We start from the raw sequence: 19,106 nt of genomic DNA on the forward strand, positions 1-19,106 counted from the left end.
TAATGACCAGTGATTCCCAGTCGTTCTGCTGTTAGGGTCAATTTGCATATTACCCTTTTATTATATAGGAGTGCCTGGCTAGCCTGAGTGAGGGGCTGATGGCTATTTGCAGGCTGACCACACCCCCTTCAGGGTGGGGGGTCCTGTATTAAAGGATCGCGGCATTAGGAAGGTTGAGAACCACTGCGAGAGGGTGGGGGTCCCCACTGGGATGCCTGGCCAGCCTGGGTGAGGGGTTGATGGCTGTTTTCAGACCGGCCAAGCCCTCCAGCAGGGATCCTCACCCCAGAGAGTGTGGCCAGCCTGGGTGAGGGGTAGAGGGCCGTTTTCAGGCTGGCCACGCCCCCTTCAGGGTGGGCGCCCCCACTGGGGTGCCTGGCCAGCCTGGGTGAGGGGCTGATGGCTGTTTTCAGGCTGGCCATGGCTCCCGGCAACCCAAGCTCCCAGCTCTTTTTTATTTTCAGTGCCTCCTTGAGCGGAGGGAAGCAGGTAACTGGGATTTATTTATCTTCTATAATTAAAACTTTGTAGCCTTGAGTGGAGGCCAGGGCGGGCCATGGCAGGCGGGAAGCTTGGCTTCCTCAATCACCAGGGCAACCCAAACCTCCTGTTTGCTCCAGCTCCGTGGCCACCACCATCTTGGCTGGGTTAATTTGCATACTTGCTCCTGACTGGCTTGTGGGCATGGCTTGTGGGTGTAGCGGAGGTATGGTCAATTTGCATGTTTCTCTTTTATTAGATAGGATTGTACTCATGGCTTTTCTTAAAAGAGTATGGTACTCAGCTCTTGAACATACGTAGTATACCTTTTGACTTTCTAATCCCCTTCTGGGAAAATAATCTGGTATACATACATTGTCTGAATTTGTCACACTGGTTTGTCCCACTAGGACACGTTAATTAGAAAAGTCAGTGAAATTATTTAACTAATGTTAAGAAAACCTTATACATGGAAGCAGATATTTCTATAAATCTTCAGTTTTATAAAAAGAGCCTCTAAGTTCTTAAAATTTACTAGATAGGGAAAAGGGGGCATGGCATAATTTTCCCATAGCTTTAGCATTCAGTTAGCCTATTTGTGTAATTGTCAATGAATGTCTAATATTACACATAGGTGATGTTTTCTATGGTAACTTTATAAATAAAATCATCCATAATAGAAATGGATAGAGAATTTTTGCTAGGAATTCTATTCTGATACAAATTTGAATAGATGAGAGCCATGTTGTCTTTCCCCTTTGAGCTGAAAGACTGTTATTAATCACTCTGAAAGTAACAACTAAAAATATACTGGAGATGCCATCAGAAATCATATAGTTCTATTCTGATTTACTCACAAAAGAAACTAGAATACAAAATATATAAGTGACTCTTCCAAGCTTCACACATACTTCATGGTAGAGCTGAAATTACGAATATTTGATTCTCTTTCCATATGCCACCATATAATTGCCAAGAGAAAATGACATTTCTAGATGCCGAATTTATCCATATAAATTTAGATTATACATGCAAAGAGAAATAGACTAGAAAAAAAAAAGAATCTTTCAGTTACCAACAACTGAGGTTCCCGGTGTTCATCCACAGCTGGAAGTCCAGTTATTATTTCTAGTAAAACCTATGAAGATAAAAAACAACAAATCCATTAATGTCACACTCCAGGCAACATATAGAAACTAGAATGAATTATGAATCTTGATTATGAAATCTGGTTAATCATTTTCACACACTGCATTATGTCTTTTAGGCATCAAGGCAGAAAGAACATGAGCTGTGGTCATTTCCCACCATCCTTTGAAGCTTCACTGACACCATGGATCCCACCCATCCCCACAAGCATTTCTTGCTATTGGCAACTTACTAAACAATCAGCTCCACTCAACGTGTTCTGGACACACCTCTCCCTGGTTTGCAGGGAATTCTTCATAAGAATAAATTTCTTTGGTTCTTAGGAGAATATTATTTTCTAAACTTTAGGCATATCCCAAACCCTATACCAGTGATGGCGAACCTATGACACGCATGTCAGAGGTGACACGCGGACTCATTTTTTTGGTTGATTTTTCTTTGTTAAATGGCATTTAAATATATAAAATAAGTATCAAAAATATAAGTCTTTGTTTTACTATGGTTGCAAATATCAAAAAATTTCTATATGTGACATCGCAATAGAGTTAAGTTAGGGTTTTTTAAAATGCTGACCCGCCGAGCTCAAAAGGTTCACCATCACTGCCCTATACCTTAAGTTCACAGTGTTATGATGTTAAATTTCCATATATAAAACACATATGAAAAATACGGACCTGGAGAGTATTAGGCTAAGTGAAATAAACCAGTCAGAGAAAGACAAATACCATATGATCTCACTAATATGTGGAATCTAATGGTGAATTACCCAATTTCTCCAACCGCCCCCACTCACTCCTCATTCCATCTTAAGTTATCAGGAACAGACTGGCAAATCAAAGAATGCCAAAGCATATTTCTTTTAAAAAAATACTTCATTTTAAAATATGACACCAAATTACATACTGTATGACATTTATTTTCTGCATTAATTTAAGTTTCATACTAATTCATGAGGATAGTGTAGTCAAAAATAATTTCATAAATCAATATAAAGGCTTTACAAAGTTGGAGAAGTTTTTATAACTTTCTCATTTAACTAGAGGTTAAAGTGAACAGTTTACAGAGAGCTAAGCAAGGCAGGTGTATTCAAAATATTCTACTTAAATTTCATAATTATTACCAGAATGATTGATTATTGTTATTGATTATATATATACTAGAGGTCCGGTGCACGAAATTCGTGCATGGGAGGGGGTATCCCTCAGCCTGGCCTACACCCTCTCCAATCTGGGACCCCTTGGGCCTAAACCAGGAGTCAAACATCCCTCTCACAATCTGGGACTGCTGGCTCCTAACTGCTCACCTGCCTGCCTGCCTGACTGCCCCTAACCGTTTCTGCCTTCCAGACTGATCGCCCCCTAACTGGCTCCCCTGCCGGCCTGATTGATGCCTAACTGCTTCCGTGCCAGCCTGATCACCCCCAACTGCCCCCCCTGCAGGCCTGGTTGCCCCCAAATGCCTCCTTCCCACCCCCGCTGGCCTGGTTGTCCCCAACTGTCCCCCCGCTGGCCTTGTCGCCCCAAGCATCCTGCTGTTTGATCATTACTGTTACTGTGATGGTGTCCCAGACAATTTGCGTATTCCTCTATTATTAGTATAGATATGAAACTTACCACACCAAAGCTGTAAATGTCAGATTTGGGTGTTATTTCTCCTCGCAAAGCCTCAGGTGCCATGTAAGCTGTTGTTCCCACAATTCTGCTAGTCATGACTGTCTGGGAAAACTTCTCAGAAGCCCGTGCAAGCCCAAAGTCAGATATTTTGGCTGTAAAGTCTCCATCCAGTAAAATATTTGCACTGAAAAAGATGTAAAATTTGCAGAGAAAAAAATTTATTAAAAATATTTAATGTTGACTATTGCAGATATCCTCCCTTCGCTCACCTCCAGTCACCTCCACATCCACCTCCCTTGGCCATTACCACACTATTGTCCGTGACCATGGGGTATGCATATATGTTTTTTAGCTAATCCATTCACCTTCTTTATCCAGTCACCCCCCACCCCTTCCTCCCCCTCTGGCACTCGCCAGTCTGTCCCATGTATCCCTGCTTCTGGTTTCATTTTGTTCCTCAGTTTATTTTGTCCATTAGATTCCACATATTAGTGAGATCATATGATATTTGACTTTCTCTGACTGGTTTACTTCACTTAGCATAATACTCTCCAGGTCCTTTTCAGGCAAGTTAAATGGTTTCTTAAATAGCTGTATGAATATATGTATGTATGTATGTATTTACAGAGTATACCATGTTATAATATACATCATAAAAGCCTGAAGTTTGTGTAAATAAACCTAGATTTCAGATTAAAGCTAAAAAGAAATGACTTATATTCCCTTCTGTTTCTTAAGAAAATAAAATTGAAATAATGCTGTTCACATTATTGAGAGATATTTTCATTATTTTACAAATAATTTATCACAGGGTCACTTCCCTTAAGGTCTGCCAAAGCACTATTCTTAACTCGTTTTGTAACATTTCTAAATTCATTTAAAAACAAATTTCCAACCCAAGTATCTCAATTTTTCATTTCTTTTTTCTTTTTTGTACTATCTGAAATCTTTCGAAGAAGAAAGAATACAGTTAAAAGATCTTCCTTCACTCATTATATGCATTCACTCATACACTCATACTTTCATTCCACAAAACTTACTGAGGACTCCCTATATATTATAGTATTTAAGTTAAGTGCTGGACATGGAGGAAATCTTCAAATCTTGTCTGTGACAAAGGTATATGCATAAATATTTTTTTTAATCCTCACCTGTTGATATATTTTTATTTATTTTTAGAGAGAGCGGAAGGGAGAGAAACATCAATGTGAGAGAGAAACATTGATTGGTTGCCTCCCTGACATGACCCAACTGGGGATCGAACCCACAACCGAGGTATGTGCTCTGACGGGGAATCAAACCCACATTTTGATGTATGGGAGAGCGCTCCAACCAAGTGAGTCACCTGGCTATGGCCATGCATAATTTTTAAAAATCCAATAAATACACTATAATGGTGATATTAGATATAAAATGCAGATAGAACAACTATATGAATAAAAGAACTGGAGAAAATTCCAAGGAAAAATGTGCTTAGTCTTGAATAATTATTAGAAGTTGATGGTTAAATGAGAGAAAGAAAGGCATTTCAGGCAAATGGAGCACCATGTAATAGTGATTAAAAACATATGACCAATTTCAATAAACTGGTATGCAGGCTTGATCTTTCGGGCCATGTACCTGGCAATGCAGTAGTGAATAGGTAAGTACTAGTACAGACAGGTTAAAGGCTGATTAGGAGTGTTTGTAATAAAGTCAATGATAGATAGCCAGGGTCTAAATAAAGGCAGAACACTGGGGAGAAAAAGGACATCTATAATCTGGGAGTGCTCTAGATTAAGACGTGCATGTGCATAGCGAACAGAAAGAGGGAGGGCAAATTATTCTTTAAAGATGGTTTTTCCAAAAGTAGCATTTACCTTTTAATATCTCGATGAATTTGATGGTTTTCATGTAAAAAACTGATGCCATTAGCTGCACCCTGAGAAATCCTGCATCTCATGTGCCAAGAAAGTGGTGGAGTATCATCCTTGTGAAGAAACAAACCAATTCAAAAATTAGGAGGATAAAAATACCTACAGTAAATACATAACAGAAAATGTTCCTAAGCAACTTTTAAACAGGGGTTAGCATTTCTCATTTGACAATAAAAATATGTAAGGGCATCTTCAAAGTCCAGTCTTGACTAATATTTTAATTTTAGATGATCACCTAATAGAATGACAACCCCAGTTTTTTGCATATCAAATGTATAATTTTCATAGAGTGGGAAAAATATTAAGGTTGATGCAGTTTAAATGATCCTGTCACAAGATGAATATTAATATCCAACAAAGAAACAGAAAGCCAAAAATCTGATGAACAAATATCTTACCAAGCAAGACAGTCTGTCTAGCAATGAACCGTTAGGCATGTAAACATATACTAAGCAGAGGTCATCTCCATCACTTGAGAAACCAAGTAGTTCTACTAAATTTTCATGTTGGCACCTGTGACAAATAATTTTTCACTCAAAATTATTATGATACACACATATATTCAGCTGTAGGTTGGAAGTTATTTAGTTTAGAGCTTTAATAGGAAAAAGATCAAGAAAATAATATGTTTAATATCATAATATGATATATGCTTATATATGTTTCTTATAACTTGATAATCTTCTGTAAACACTTCCCCTTTTAGTCAATATTGATCAACTTAGAAGCAAAACCTCTTTCTATTTTATAGTAAAAGCTCAATAATTCAGACCATTGGAACTTGTGATAGTTTGGTTAAGGACTAAACTAATGTTTACTTTTGTTTAGCACAATTTCAATTATAGCACCAATAAGATTTCAAGAAGTCTGTTGAAACCTGTATAAAACCCTTTCAAGAATGCTCTAACACATCCAAAGCACTGATTTATAGACATCTGATCTATAATCACATCTAATCTACACATTTGTGTATTTCATCATATCTGATTATTTAGAAACTAACTTGAGTTTCTTTATATATGTGAGAATAAAAAAAACGAAGAGAGCTAAGTATAACAAAACTGCAGACATATGTGATACAGCAGAAAGAAAACTGGGCTGTGTTCAGTGCTAAGTTTGAAGTCCAGCTCTGCCACCTCCTGGATATGTGAACTATAGCAAATTAACAACTCACCAAGCCTCAGCAAATTTGCCTGCTAAAAGTGGATAATAATACCTATGTAACATGGATGCTGTGAGAATTAAATGAGCAAATATATGAGAGCCTTGACAGGTACCTAGAGCATGATAAATATTCCATCCTTTGCTTACTCATTTGCTCATTCAAAATGATCTATAATTCTAGCATTTCACTATTTCAAATCAGAGTTTTATTTGAAATCAGTCTATCCTCAAAAATATTTTGTAAAGTGCAAATTAAAATGACAAATTTTCCATGTTCCAGCAAATTAGCACATTTTAGAAATGAGTAGATAACTTTTGCTGAGTTTATACTGTATATAAGGCACTATAGTAAATAATTTCCCTCTTTATTTATTCTTCACAATAAAATAATGAAGAAACTATTATTATTCCATGTTATAGATAAGAAAACTAATGGATACAGTGTTAAGAAATGTGGCTAAGGTTATTCTGCTAGTAAGGTCCAGAGATTGGTACTTATTAAAAAATAGTAATAATATTCAATGGTGGTGATGTAGCAGTGACGTTTGAAATTGCAATACATTGCTGATAAGAGAATTAATTATCGTAACTAATATATAAGGCCATTTGGACATATACTTGGAAAGTCTTTAAAAAGTTCATGCATTCTGAACTATAATTCTTCTAAAACTTTATCCTGATGAAATAAGCAGAGTTGCATGTAAAGATTTATGTACGAAGAGATTTAAAGGAGCTTTAATTCATAACACTGAAAATCAGAAACAAACCTACTAGGGCAAAGATTAAACAAAACATAATCCTCATATATGACAGAATTTTATCAATAATTTAAAATGTTTTAAAATTATTTTTAATGACTTGGGGAAATGCTATGCAGGTATCATGAAGAAAGTACATCAAATATTAGCAGTGGTTATCTCTGAGTGATATAATTAAGAGGTGATTTTTATTATTTTAAAAATAATTTCCTATATTTCTCAGATTACCTACTTTGAACAACTTACTTTAGGATTGGAGAGTGGAGTAGAAATGAGAACAAATTGTAGAAGTGTTTTAATTTTTATTATCACTATGCATTATTTTTACTGTAAATAAATTAATTCCAGTCTAGTATTTCTTTCTTGAGGTTAAGCAACTAGAATTGGTGATTTATAGCAATGGGTCTAATACAATTCATATCAAAAGCTCAAGCTCTGGAATCAGACAGATCTGTATTTGAAACCCAGCTCTAATATTTATTGGCTATGTGACCTTTCTAAATCTCAGGGGGGAAAAAAATGTTGGGAGGGAGGTTATAACAATTATTGTTAGGATTAAATGAGACAATGCACATAAAATATACTGTACAGTGTCTTGTACACTATGTAAACTCAAGTATCCATTATTACAATTATTAGAGTAAATTTCCTAATTTGTTTCTGTTACTTTTCCTGATGATGCCCAACAATGTTCAAGCATACTGGGTCAAGGCCTTCAAAGCACTCTGGTGTATAACACTTCCCTGGCTTATGGGTGTTAACTTATATCTAAGAGCCCATTATACTATACTTTCTTTTCATATCTACAATTTATCTCTCATAAATCCTGGGAGCAGAAAACATGATAATGGAAGGAAGTTGAAAGTCTATGTAATTTTGCTATGATTTAAAATAATGACTGCTGTTTAATCTACAGGCATATGGGTATGTGTAGTTATGGAATTGTAGTCAAAAATTTTTAAGTTGCTCTAATCTAAATCCTTTATTTCATTTGTATATATGTGAAAATGTCACTTGTTCATAGTACCCTTGGGGTAAGAAACCAGATCCCTCATTCCTTGCCATGCTCTTTTCCATTACACCACACCACCAAATAAACTTACTTTGCCATTACTTTTATTTCTTGATCAAACTGTTGTTTCAGTTCTTCAGTACTAATGTCAACCACCTGAAAAAATAGTATACAATATAACACAATACAATAACCCTAAGGCTCCTAATGCTAGAGCATGGCTAAAGAGATCAATTGGCTGATACTGCTTTCCTTAAAATAGCAAGGCATTATTCTCCCCATTTTATAGAACATCCGAGAACTAGAAATATTAGTGATTTGCTCAAGGTTCCATGGCTGGTTAGGGGAAGGAAAAGAATCTTATAAAACATGTAAACATATAAACCTCACTGAGTTACTGTGGGAGTGAAAAAAAATTATATGAGACTTTACTGCATAAACATTTTGAAAAAAGTTCTGTAGAGCAGAAAACACGTGAATTTAGAGGCAAAAAGAAAAAATAAAACCTGCAAAAGTTTTTTTTTTTTTTAGCATATATAACAGGGTGACTCTCTTTGTCATATAAATATGTATTATATTGATATTTTAAAAAATATAACAACAAATCTAGAAAATAACAAATCAATAAGTAAAAGATGAATACCCTAACAGAAATGGGAACAAAGGATATAGAAAAGAAATTTTGCATTTTTTAATGTACATTTTACAAACTTTATTTTTAAATGAGAAAGTACAAGAAAGTTATTTTTATAAAATATTCTTAGTATCTTATTTTAATCTTCATTATGCATGAAGCACTGTGTGAAACAGGGGTTCTCAACTTTATTTTGTGACTCTCCCATAATTGTATGAATAATGCGGTGTATGTGTGCATAACTACATTTTGGGTAGAGATAGGACCCAGAGCTTTCAACAGATTTTTAAATGTTAAGGACTACCAGCTTAGAATGATGTTTATTTAAAGAAAATATGCACTCAAATAATATTATTTCCTAAAGATTAATTTAAAACTTATTCTATAGCACACTAGGAAGTAACTCTTCCTTTAAATCTTTTATCCCTGGAAACAAAACTTACTGCTGCAAGCCTCTTCACAGCCACAGTCCTGTTGTTCACGTAGCCTTTATAAACAACTCCAAATCCGCCCTCTCCCATTTTGTTGCCACCGACAGAAATGGGGCGTTCATCAAAGTTATTTGTGACATCCTTCAACTCATAAAATGAAAAACTGTGAAAACCTATAATGTCAATAAAGGGGAAAAGTGCTTCAGTAAAAAAGTGGTTTTAGTAATTCCAGTATTTTATCAATTTAAGTATTTTATATTTTAATATCTATTACTCTGGATTAGGCACAACGAGGAGAGCAAAACAATGTATATTTTTATTTTTTTAAATATGTTTTATTGATTTTTTTACAGAGAGGAAGGGACAGGGATAGAGAGTTGGAAAAATCGATGAGAGAGAAACATCGATCAGCTGCCTCCTGCACATCTCCCACTGGGGTTGTGCCCAAAACCAAGGTACATGCCCTTGACCGGAATCGAACCTGGGACCTTTCTGTCCGCAGGCTGACGCTCTATCCACTGAGCCAAACCAGTTAGGGAGCAAAACAATTTTTAAATAAAAGTTTTAGTCACTTGTTTTCTTCATAAAATAAACCTTTCAAGTTAAGTAAATATTTACTTATGGCCTCTACTCACTGATAACATGGTGACTTATACAATGAAGATGGTGCTTAGTAAGTCAGGAGGGGGAACTACACAAGAGCTTTCGCCAGTGTGCACAAATAAAAGGAGGAATTTGTTTTTAGTAGTAACGGTCTTTAAAAAATATATTTTATTGGTTTTTTTTTACAGAGAGGAAGGGAGAGGGATAGAGAGTCAGAAGCATCCATGAGCAAGAAACATCGATCAGCTGCCTCCTGCACACCCGCTACTGGGGATGTTGCCTGCAACCAAGGTACATGCCCTTGACCAGAATCGAACCCGGGACCCTTCAGTCGGCAGGCTGACGCTCTATCCACAGAGCCAAACCGGTTAGGGCAGTGGTAATGGTCTTAATGACAAGCCACCAGTATAGCAATTTTCAACCTTGTTCACCTCACGGCACACATAAGCTAATTAATAAAATTCTGCAAAATACAAAAAAAGTTTGCCATTCTGACAAAAAAAAATAGGTATAATTTTTTTATGTTTTATATTTATTTTTTTAGAGAGAGACAGAGAGGGATGGAGATAGAAACACTGATGAGAGAGGAACATCAATCAATTGCCTCCTGCACGCCCCCTACTGGGGATTGAGCCCACAACCCCGGGCATGTGCCCTGACCAGCAATAGAACTGGTGACCTTGTGTTTCATGGTTCGACACCCAACCCCTGAGCGAGCAGCACTGGCCAGGCAAAACAGGTATACTTTTTGATATATTCACACCATATGGCTATTGTTGTATTGGCTGTTGTCATTTTTTAAATTTGACAATGAAAGAGAAAAGAGGTTAATGCCTCTGACTAAATAGTCAAGTATTCCATGTTTTAAAAATTCTTTCGGCACATTGGTTAAAGATCGTTGCCCTAGTGGAATGCACTGCAAATGTTACTTACGCGTATCACTAACTTCTAAACTTTCTGCACTTGAGGAGTCAGGTGGCATATGGTTTTGTTCAGGATTCCGCACAGGTATCACAAATGACCTGTCTTTATCATAGCGAGGCATCTGGTTCTGCTCGACTGTTACAGCTTCTTTACAAGGCAGTGTTCTAACAGCTTTGGGAACAGCATCTGCCGAATGAAGTAAGATACAAGTTGTCCTTCCGTAGAAACAGTGGAAAAGTTAATCTAGGACTTGGTTCACTTAACATCATTCCAGTTTCAACATGAGCCCCATATTCTCACAGCACACACAAGAAGCTACCTAGTAAGAATTTTGTTTTGGTAAAGATAGGTAAGGCAGTGTTTTAAAAAATGGCCTATGAGCCACCTGCATCAGAAGCTCTGAAGTACTTGAACCCAATTCCAGAATTCCAATAACGTTGTCTATAATAGAACCCAGAAAGCTACCCATTGACAGAAACCCCAGATGATTCTTATGTACACTGAGAACCACTGGTGTAAATGACATCAAAGGGAAAAGGTAAAGTTATGAGGAAGGCAACAAGACACGAACCCACCAGAATACAGTGTAAAGAAATCATGACCACAGAGTCCTATTGGCGTGGAAGTAGAGGGTGAAAAAAAATAAGAGCTAAAAAAAAAAAATCCCCCAAATAATATCTGATTCCCATCCTTTTAAACTTCCTACTGGCACCAAACTACCTTACTTTAATGGCGGGATCAGACTCAATCATGAAGCCTCCATCTCTTTAACAGCAAGCAAGTCTGCAGTGCCCTATGTCTGGGGTGCTTGTTAAGAGTTGGGGACAGTTGAAAGAATGAAAAGGAGCCTCAAATGTCAGGTTCATCTGCTATGAGAAAAAAGTCAGAGTAAGAAGAAATGGTCCTATTTCTGCCACTTGTCTTTCCACCCTCATTGCTGATGCCCGAGCCACACTCAGTTTACCTGGTAGCAAAAGACTCGCAGGGGCAAAAAACTCATTTTGGATCAAAAGATCCACAAGATCACCAACTGTGCAATTTGTAGTGCCCCAGTCAAACAGTAATTCACTGGTGGGACTTTTTCCAGTTTGAAGTAATGCTTCAAATCTCCTTAAAAGCAACAAAGAAACAAAATTAGTATGTAAAGGGAGTTAAGATGAAAATAGGAATTAATCCCCCTGTTCCGTTCTCTGACAGCACTGCATATAATGTTAAAAAAAAAAAAGGGACAATAAGAAAACCAACTAGGCCCTAGCTGGTTTTGCTCAGTGGATAGAGCGTCAGCCTGTGGACTGAAGGGTCCTGGGTTCTATTCCAGTCAAGGGCATATACCTGGGTTGCGGGCTAGATCCCCAGTAAGGGGTGTGCAGGAAGCAGCTGATCAGTGATTCTCTCTCATTGATGTTTCTATCTCTCTCTCCCTCTCCCTTCCTCTCTGAAATCAATTACAATATATTTTAAAAAATGAAAACCAGCAAGAATTACAGAAAATAGGAAAGAATAAGCAGAAGGAAAAAAGATGGTGAAGGTGATAATATGTTAACACATACTGAGCACTTACTGAGTATTTGCTCAGTGGATCACAGGACATACACTATGAACCATTTTATTCTGAAAGGCACTATGAATATCATACTAATTTACTAATGAAAAAGCAAGGCATGGAGAGGTAAAGTAAGCACCTCACAGCACACAGCCAATAAGCTGTATCTAAATTAAGATCCAAATTCCGATTTCACTTGACATAGGAGTGTGCTCTCAACCTATAAAGCTCTATTACTTCCCTACATGATATATTAACTCTGCTAGTCAAATGATTTTTAACAAACCTGCTTAAAGAAATAGAATATACATAAACTTGGAGAAGTATTCCTTTGATCTTTACTATATTTCAATTAAATTTTAAAAACATAAGTTTTGCATTCCCACTTCTTTAAAAACTAACTTTGAAAAGTAACATTTAAAAACTTTTCTCTCTTTTTGAAAAATTCCAAATAAAGTAATAACATGAACAAACATTTACCCTTCATGTAGTTTCACCAATTGACCAATTGATAACATTTTGCCATGTTTGTGCTCTTGCATACATTCTCTCCCTGTCTCTCTCCATCTCTCTCATCTCTCTCTCTCTCTCTCTCTCTCTCTCTCTCTCTCTCTCTCTCCCTCACTCCCCCTTTCTCTCTCTCTCTGTATATGTGTGTGTGTGTTACATTTGGAGGCACATAATGGCAGTTTGTACCATTACTGGTGACGCAAAGTTTGATTCTTTGGTTAAGAAAGAATGCTTCAGATTTTTTTCTCTTTTTATAGAGAAATTTCTCTATTTGCCCTTCATAATTCATAAGTAAACTGTGGATAATAATTTCAAATCTTGTGCAGTCTTGCTCATCAATAACCTTTCACTTTGTGGTTTTTCTTTTAGCAGTCACTGAGGAGCTTTGTATGAATTAATTACTCATTGGTAGTTGTAAATCAATAACTTTCTAATTCTATCATTCTTTCAATAATTATTTGCTGCCATTATTCTGCAAAGAAGCGCTTTTTCTCCCACCACCACTGTCTCATCTCCCAAAGATTTTAATAGTAATGTCAATAAACTATCTTAAAAAATAGGCTGGCAAGCTCTGAACTGAAGCTTTTTCTAAGTACTTTAAGATGTTCATCCTTCATATGAGGAAACATTTCCTGGAAGGGAGCCATCGTTTTAGGTTCTTTATTAGGTAAATACTGAAAATCACAAATACATTTCTTTTCCTCTTATTTTTGTTAATCCTCATCCAAGGATATTTTTCCCGTTGATTTTTAGAGAGAGTGGAAGTAAAGGAGGAAGAGGAAGGGAAGGAGGAAGGGGAGGGAGGGAGGGAATCTCCCATGCATCCATGTGCCTGAGAGGATCAAACCTGCAAACCAGGACATGCCCTTGACTGGAAATTGAACCCGTGACCCTTTGGTGCTTGGGTGATGCTCTAACCACTTAGCACACTGGCCAGGGCAACATTTCTTTTCCACTTGTTTCTAAAGACAGATTTTGATATAGGTTTGAGCTGAAATAACTGACCACAATAAAATCTGTATTTATATTCTATACTAAATTCAGCAGAGATGAATAGAGAGAAAGAATAGAAATTATCTGAAGATAGTGTTGAGAAATTCTAGCTAAGAAATATAAATTCTGTTCTAGATGTATACATTTATGAGCAACTAGGAAATGCCCATTTGAAATCCCAAAATACACTGCTAAAGTGAATTGGAGATTCATACACATAGCAGTTTAGGTTCCAGAATTGTGCTAGCAATTCTTACAATATTTTTGTTACTTCAAACTGGAAATGACAGTGTGAAGCAGACTGAACTATACTCCTAAGCTTGCCAAACAGAACCAAAATAAAAGTGGGAATCTGGATTCTAATCCAAAAACCTATTTGCAAGATCACAATATTAGCCTAGCTGAATGAAGCAAACATTGCAAAACAAGGAGGGGGTGCTTATTACCATTATCTCCACTGGGGAGAGGTTTATTTTCTGAATTGCAATATTAGACAGCATTTATACCTATTAGTCATTCTAGATTGTGATGTAATAATTTAAAAAGGAAAAGAATTTTATACATTACCTTATGTGAAACTGATTGTATCTATCATCACCAGATGGTTTTTTAATAGCTACTGCTAACTTCTTCCATCCTTCTTGAGGATCAATAAAATCTGACAGCTTTCTAATTAGTCCAACATTGAGGCAGCGTACATATGTTGATGGTGTTATTGGTTTGTTCATCTTCTATTCCTATGATAGAAAAAATTCTCATTAAAATGTTACAGTAGTTTTAGTGATGATATTTATAAGCTTATATTTCACTCTGCTATAACATATGAATTGTTGGCAACTGATTACATACACTATAACAAAGGAACAGTCCAAAGTGAACTACAGTTGATGCTTGAACAACAGGAGTTTAAGCTGTGCAGGTCCACTTATATGTAGACTAGAGGCACCCGTGGGGTTCCTCGGCCTGACCTGCGGGAATTGGGCCAAAACCAGAAGTCCAACATCCTCTGAGGGGTCCCAGATTGCGAGAAGGTGCAGGCCAGGCTGAGGGACCCCACTGGTCACGAATCCATGCACCGTGCCTCTAGTATGCATATAAGATCTTTAATTAATCTCTTCCCGCCCTCCCCCCTTCCCTCTGAGATTCATCAGTCTGTTCCATGTTTCCATGCCTGTGCATTGAACGTCTGCCCCCTGGTGGTCAGTGCACATCATAGCTACTGGTTGAATGGTTGGTCACTTAGGCTTTTATATATATAGGTATTTTTCCATTAACACTATAAACGTATTTTCTCTTCCTTATGATTGCCTTAGTAACGTTTTTTTTTCTCTAGCTTACTTTGTTGTAAGAATACAGTATCTAACACAAAAATGTATCATACAAAATATGTGTTAATTGACTGCTTACGTTATCTTTAAGACTTCCAGTCAACAGTAGGTTATTAGTAGTTAAATTTGCAGAAAGTAAAATATTACACGAGGATTTTCAACTGCATGGGGGTCGGCGCCCCAATCCCTGCATTGTTAAATGGTCAACTATAGTTGATATCTAAAGAATAAATTAAAATTGTGCTTTATTTGTCTATCTTCTGTATTTGCTTTTTTTCTCTACCTATAATATCAATTAAGAAATTATATTTTTTCCCCTGATACTGACATTTTCTGAGTGAAATTTACATAAAGGAGCAAAAAGTTTACTTTTTTCAGAAAAAATACTGTGAACAAATTCAGGAATGAAATCTATTAATAAAAGAGAATTATTTTTCAATTTAAAATAGGTTTACCAGTCAGTATTTATTTCTATTAAATATTTATGCAATACTCTTTGGTAGAAGAAATATAAATTTCCTGAAATAATTTGTGTAGCATTAAAAGATATGGTCTATCCACCAACATTTTACATAACGTGCTCTTCCCGGTACGCCTCCACCTTTTTTGAGTCCATCAGCTCTATCCAATCACAATTCATTCCCTACTAAGCCAAACCCTATGGCTTACCACCTTAACTACTCTCTAGACAGAACCTTTATTTCCTCTGCTCCCTTTTTCTTCTGCTGTTCCACCTTGGAGAGCTGCAGCTAGGGATAAATCTCACCATTTTACTGGTGCACCAGTGCTGCTGAATACAGCTGAGAACCAGATGACAACTGAGCATATTGGTGTGAATACAAATTTACGGGGACCCCTTTTCCATTGGGCCTTCAACACACCCATTAATCCTTTTACTTGTCTTCACTCATTGTCCTTAGCGAACTATTTCACACCTTTACTTCTCTACATGTGGTTTTATTTTATCTCCCTGGCCCTCATTCTCAGGAGGTGGTTGCCTTTCCTTCTAATTAATCAAGACACATAGATTCAGATATTCTTCTGCCAATTATTCTCCTACCCTATATATTTTTTATTTTAAGATGCCATACAATTAATATTTGGAGTATATATTCATGGGGTACAAAATCCAGAATCTATAAGCAAAAAGCCTCCCTATATCCTAGGCCTCTATATTAGCATTTTCTTCTCTTTTACCTTCTTTGACCACAATATCTAAGTAGGTCTGTCTGCCTTCAGCCTAATTATCTTTCATCACTGCACAATTTATTTGTAATCATATATTTGCTTGTTTAGTTGTTTACTGGCTGTCACCACCATTAGACTATAAGTTCCATGAGTTCAGGGACCTTGGTCATTTTATTCACTAATATATACTAGTTACTTCAACCTTCTATTCATATACTAATATGTGAGAATGCTCATATAGTAAACATTCTTTACCTAAATCTCTCTCCTAAGTTCTGGACCATATATCTACTTAGTGCCATCTCCCCTAGATGGTGACAGAAGTAGTATTTACATTTAATGTGACCAGAACTTATTTCCTCCATCTACCTAATTGGCCAAGCCAAAAAAGCCAGGAATCAACTTCTTTGCTTCCCTCACTCTTCTTTCTTTCTTCTATCACATCTCTCATTCGTTTTGATTTGGTCTCCTAAATCTTTTAATCTTTTCTTCTCCATTCCTTGATTGTATACTGTTTCCATTTCTCCTAGATTATTACAAAGTTTTCAAACTGATCTCCCTTCAATTTTTCATTTTAGAGGAATCCACTTAACCAAGTAAGATCACATAATACCTTTCCTGAAAACTCTGAAATGGCTCCCCTGTACCTTTCAGTACAAAGTTTAAACGCCTGTCATAGTATGTAAGGCACATGATGATTTGGCCCTGCCTGCCTCTCTAACCTCATCTCTTATTACTTAATGGCATGTATCCTATGATCCAGCCATAGCAAACTCCTTGCCTGAGCCTAACCATGCCCTCCTGTGCTATTACTGATGCCTGGATTTTTTTTTTTTTTGATGGGGGAGAATTATCCTTAATCCTTTCCACTCATTCTTCTCTCCTCCCACCTCACCCAAATCTGTCTTAAGACAGCTCCTTCAGACTGGCTCAGCTTGATGCTCCTTCTCTGGGTCCCATCACACTCTGCACGCACCTATTACAACATTTATCCCTCATAATTGTTTTATCCCTTGCTAGACTGAAAAACTTGAAAACAAAGATTTTCTCTTCTCTGTAGCTCCTATTACCAAGTACCGCAATTTTCAACTGGTGTGGCTCAACAATGTTTAAAACGTGGAATACCTGACTAGTCAGGAGCACTTTACTCTTAGATTTTCAAATAGAAAAATGACAACAGTCAACACAATAGCCGTCTGGTAGGAATGAATCACAATTATACCTATTTTTTTGTTAGATTATTATGATAAGTGAAATAAGGCAGTCAGAGAAAGACAAATACTATATGATCTCACTTATGTGTGGAATCTAATGAACAAAATAGAAACAGAGGCATGGATACATGGAACAGACTGACAGATGGCAGAGGGGAGGTGGGTGGAAGGAACTGGATGAAAGAAGGTGAAGGGATTAGCCAGAGAACATAGATGTATAGCCCATGTGCACACAGACAATAGTGTAGTGAAGGCACAGGTTGAGGGTGGGGTGGAGGGACTGTGTAGAGGTGGGATGGGTGGTGGTGGTGGAAATCTGTAATAGTGTCAACAATATATATCATCTATATATCATACACAAAAATCCATAGCACTCTGAATAAATCTTTCACTCTGAATGTGACTTTGATCTTATGAACTTCCCAAAAGAGACTGAGAGACCCCAACCATACCCTGAGAACTGCTGATTTAATATTTGTTTCAAGACTTAAACCTTGGATGAAGATACAAAGGGGATAGTGAATAGAGTATAGGTTAAGAGGTCAGCCTTGAACAGAAGGAAACCTCTTCTGAATCTAGCAAGAGGGAAGCAGAGGTTTGAGTACAGGTATATTTGAAGGGAAAGAAAGAATTCCCACACATCGTTATTTTTCTGTGAAGCAGGAGGTAAGGTCATCTAGAGCTAACTAAAAGAATTGCCCCAGCACCTTGAGGGCCACTTGGTAAGTGTCTACTATCCCATCAAGTCCAACGCAAAAGGAACTATGACTTTCCCTAATGTCTTTTGCTTCAAACTGTCACCTGGTTGTTTTTCTATTAAAACAGTTATCATAACTTATTGTTTACTAGAGGCCTGGTGCATGAAATTCATGCATGGGGAGGGGGTGTCCCTCAGCCCGGCCTGCATCCTCTCACAATCTGGGACCCCTTCGGGGATGTCTGACTGCCAGTTTAGGCCTGATCCCTCCAATCCAGGACCGCTGGCTCCTAACCACTGGCCTGTCTGCCTGCCTGATTGCCCTTAACCATTCTCCTGCCTGCCTGACCACCCCTAACCACTTGCCTGCCTGCCTGATCGCCCCTAACCACTCGCCTGCCTGCTTCATTGCCTCTAACTGCCTCTGCCTTAGCCCCACCACTGCGGCTTCATCCGGAAGGACTTCCGGAAGGTCATTCGGCTGTCTGGTCTAATTAGCATATTATGCTTTTATTATTATAGATCTGTCTACCTTATCTCCTATACAATCTGCTCTCTGGACAGAGATCCAACAAAATTCAACTTTAGCAGCTACTCACAATATTTGTGTTAAATGAAAGACTGATTTTTATAAAATTAAGAAATCCTAAAAGCCTATAGCTTTGCAGTTGCTCTATATACATTATTTTTTCTTATTTATTCAGATTTCTACTGTGTGACTGACAAAGCTCATAAAAGTAGAACTGCTTAGTAATCCTAAAAGCTAGAGCTAAGACACAGGGAATTGAGAATAAAAACAGTCTATCTTAAAATCAGCTCTACAGCACCCAGATTTCTAGCAGAGGTGATGACATAGGGATGTCAGAAAAAGGAAGGCTTTCTAACAAGCCCTTCACACACATATATATATCTTAAAGTTTTAAATCTCAAAATTTAAAATTTTCCTTTA

At 37.2% G+C, this 19,106-nt stretch overlaps 1 protein-coding gene across 4 annotated transcripts in view; it reads right to left on the reverse strand.

Moving 5' to 3' along the window:
• Positions 1 to 19,106, reverse strand: part of IRAK4 (interleukin 1 receptor associated kinase 4) — a 24,598-nt gene that overhangs the window by 3,413 nt on the left and 2,079 nt on the right. For 2 of the 4 annotated variants that reach the window (XM_015558622.1, XM_006755532.2), the window contains exons 2-10: positions 14,298 to 14,467; positions 11,649 to 11,794; positions 10,694 to 10,870; positions 9,170 to 9,330; positions 8,184 to 8,248; positions 5,557 to 5,671; positions 5,102 to 5,211; positions 3,243 to 3,426; positions 1,556 to 1,618 (exon numbers count right to left, since the gene is read on the reverse strand). In XM_015558622.1, the coding sequence (XP_015414108.1) occupies positions 1,556 to 1,618; positions 3,243 to 3,426; positions 5,102 to 5,211; positions 5,557 to 5,671; positions 8,184 to 8,248; positions 9,170 to 9,330; positions 10,694 to 10,870; positions 11,649 to 11,794; positions 14,298 to 14,458 (1,182 nt within the window). In that variant the 5' untranslated portion in view covers positions 14,459 to 14,467. Of the gene's footprint in view, positions 1 to 1,555; positions 1,619 to 3,242; positions 3,427 to 5,101; positions 5,212 to 5,556; positions 5,672 to 8,183; positions 8,249 to 9,169; positions 9,331 to 10,693; positions 10,871 to 11,648; positions 11,795 to 14,297; positions 14,470 to 19,106 lie in introns of those variants that run through there. The other 2 variants (XM_006755534.2, XM_015558623.1) reach the window with 2 other exon arrangements.

This window comes from Myotis davidii, unplaced genomic scaffold (assembly GCF_000327345.1).
Source record: "Myotis davidii unplaced genomic scaffold, ASM32734v1 scaffold290, whole genome shotgun sequence".
Taxonomy (NCBI): Eukaryota; Metazoa; Chordata; class Mammalia; order Chiroptera; family Vespertilionidae; genus Myotis; species Myotis davidii.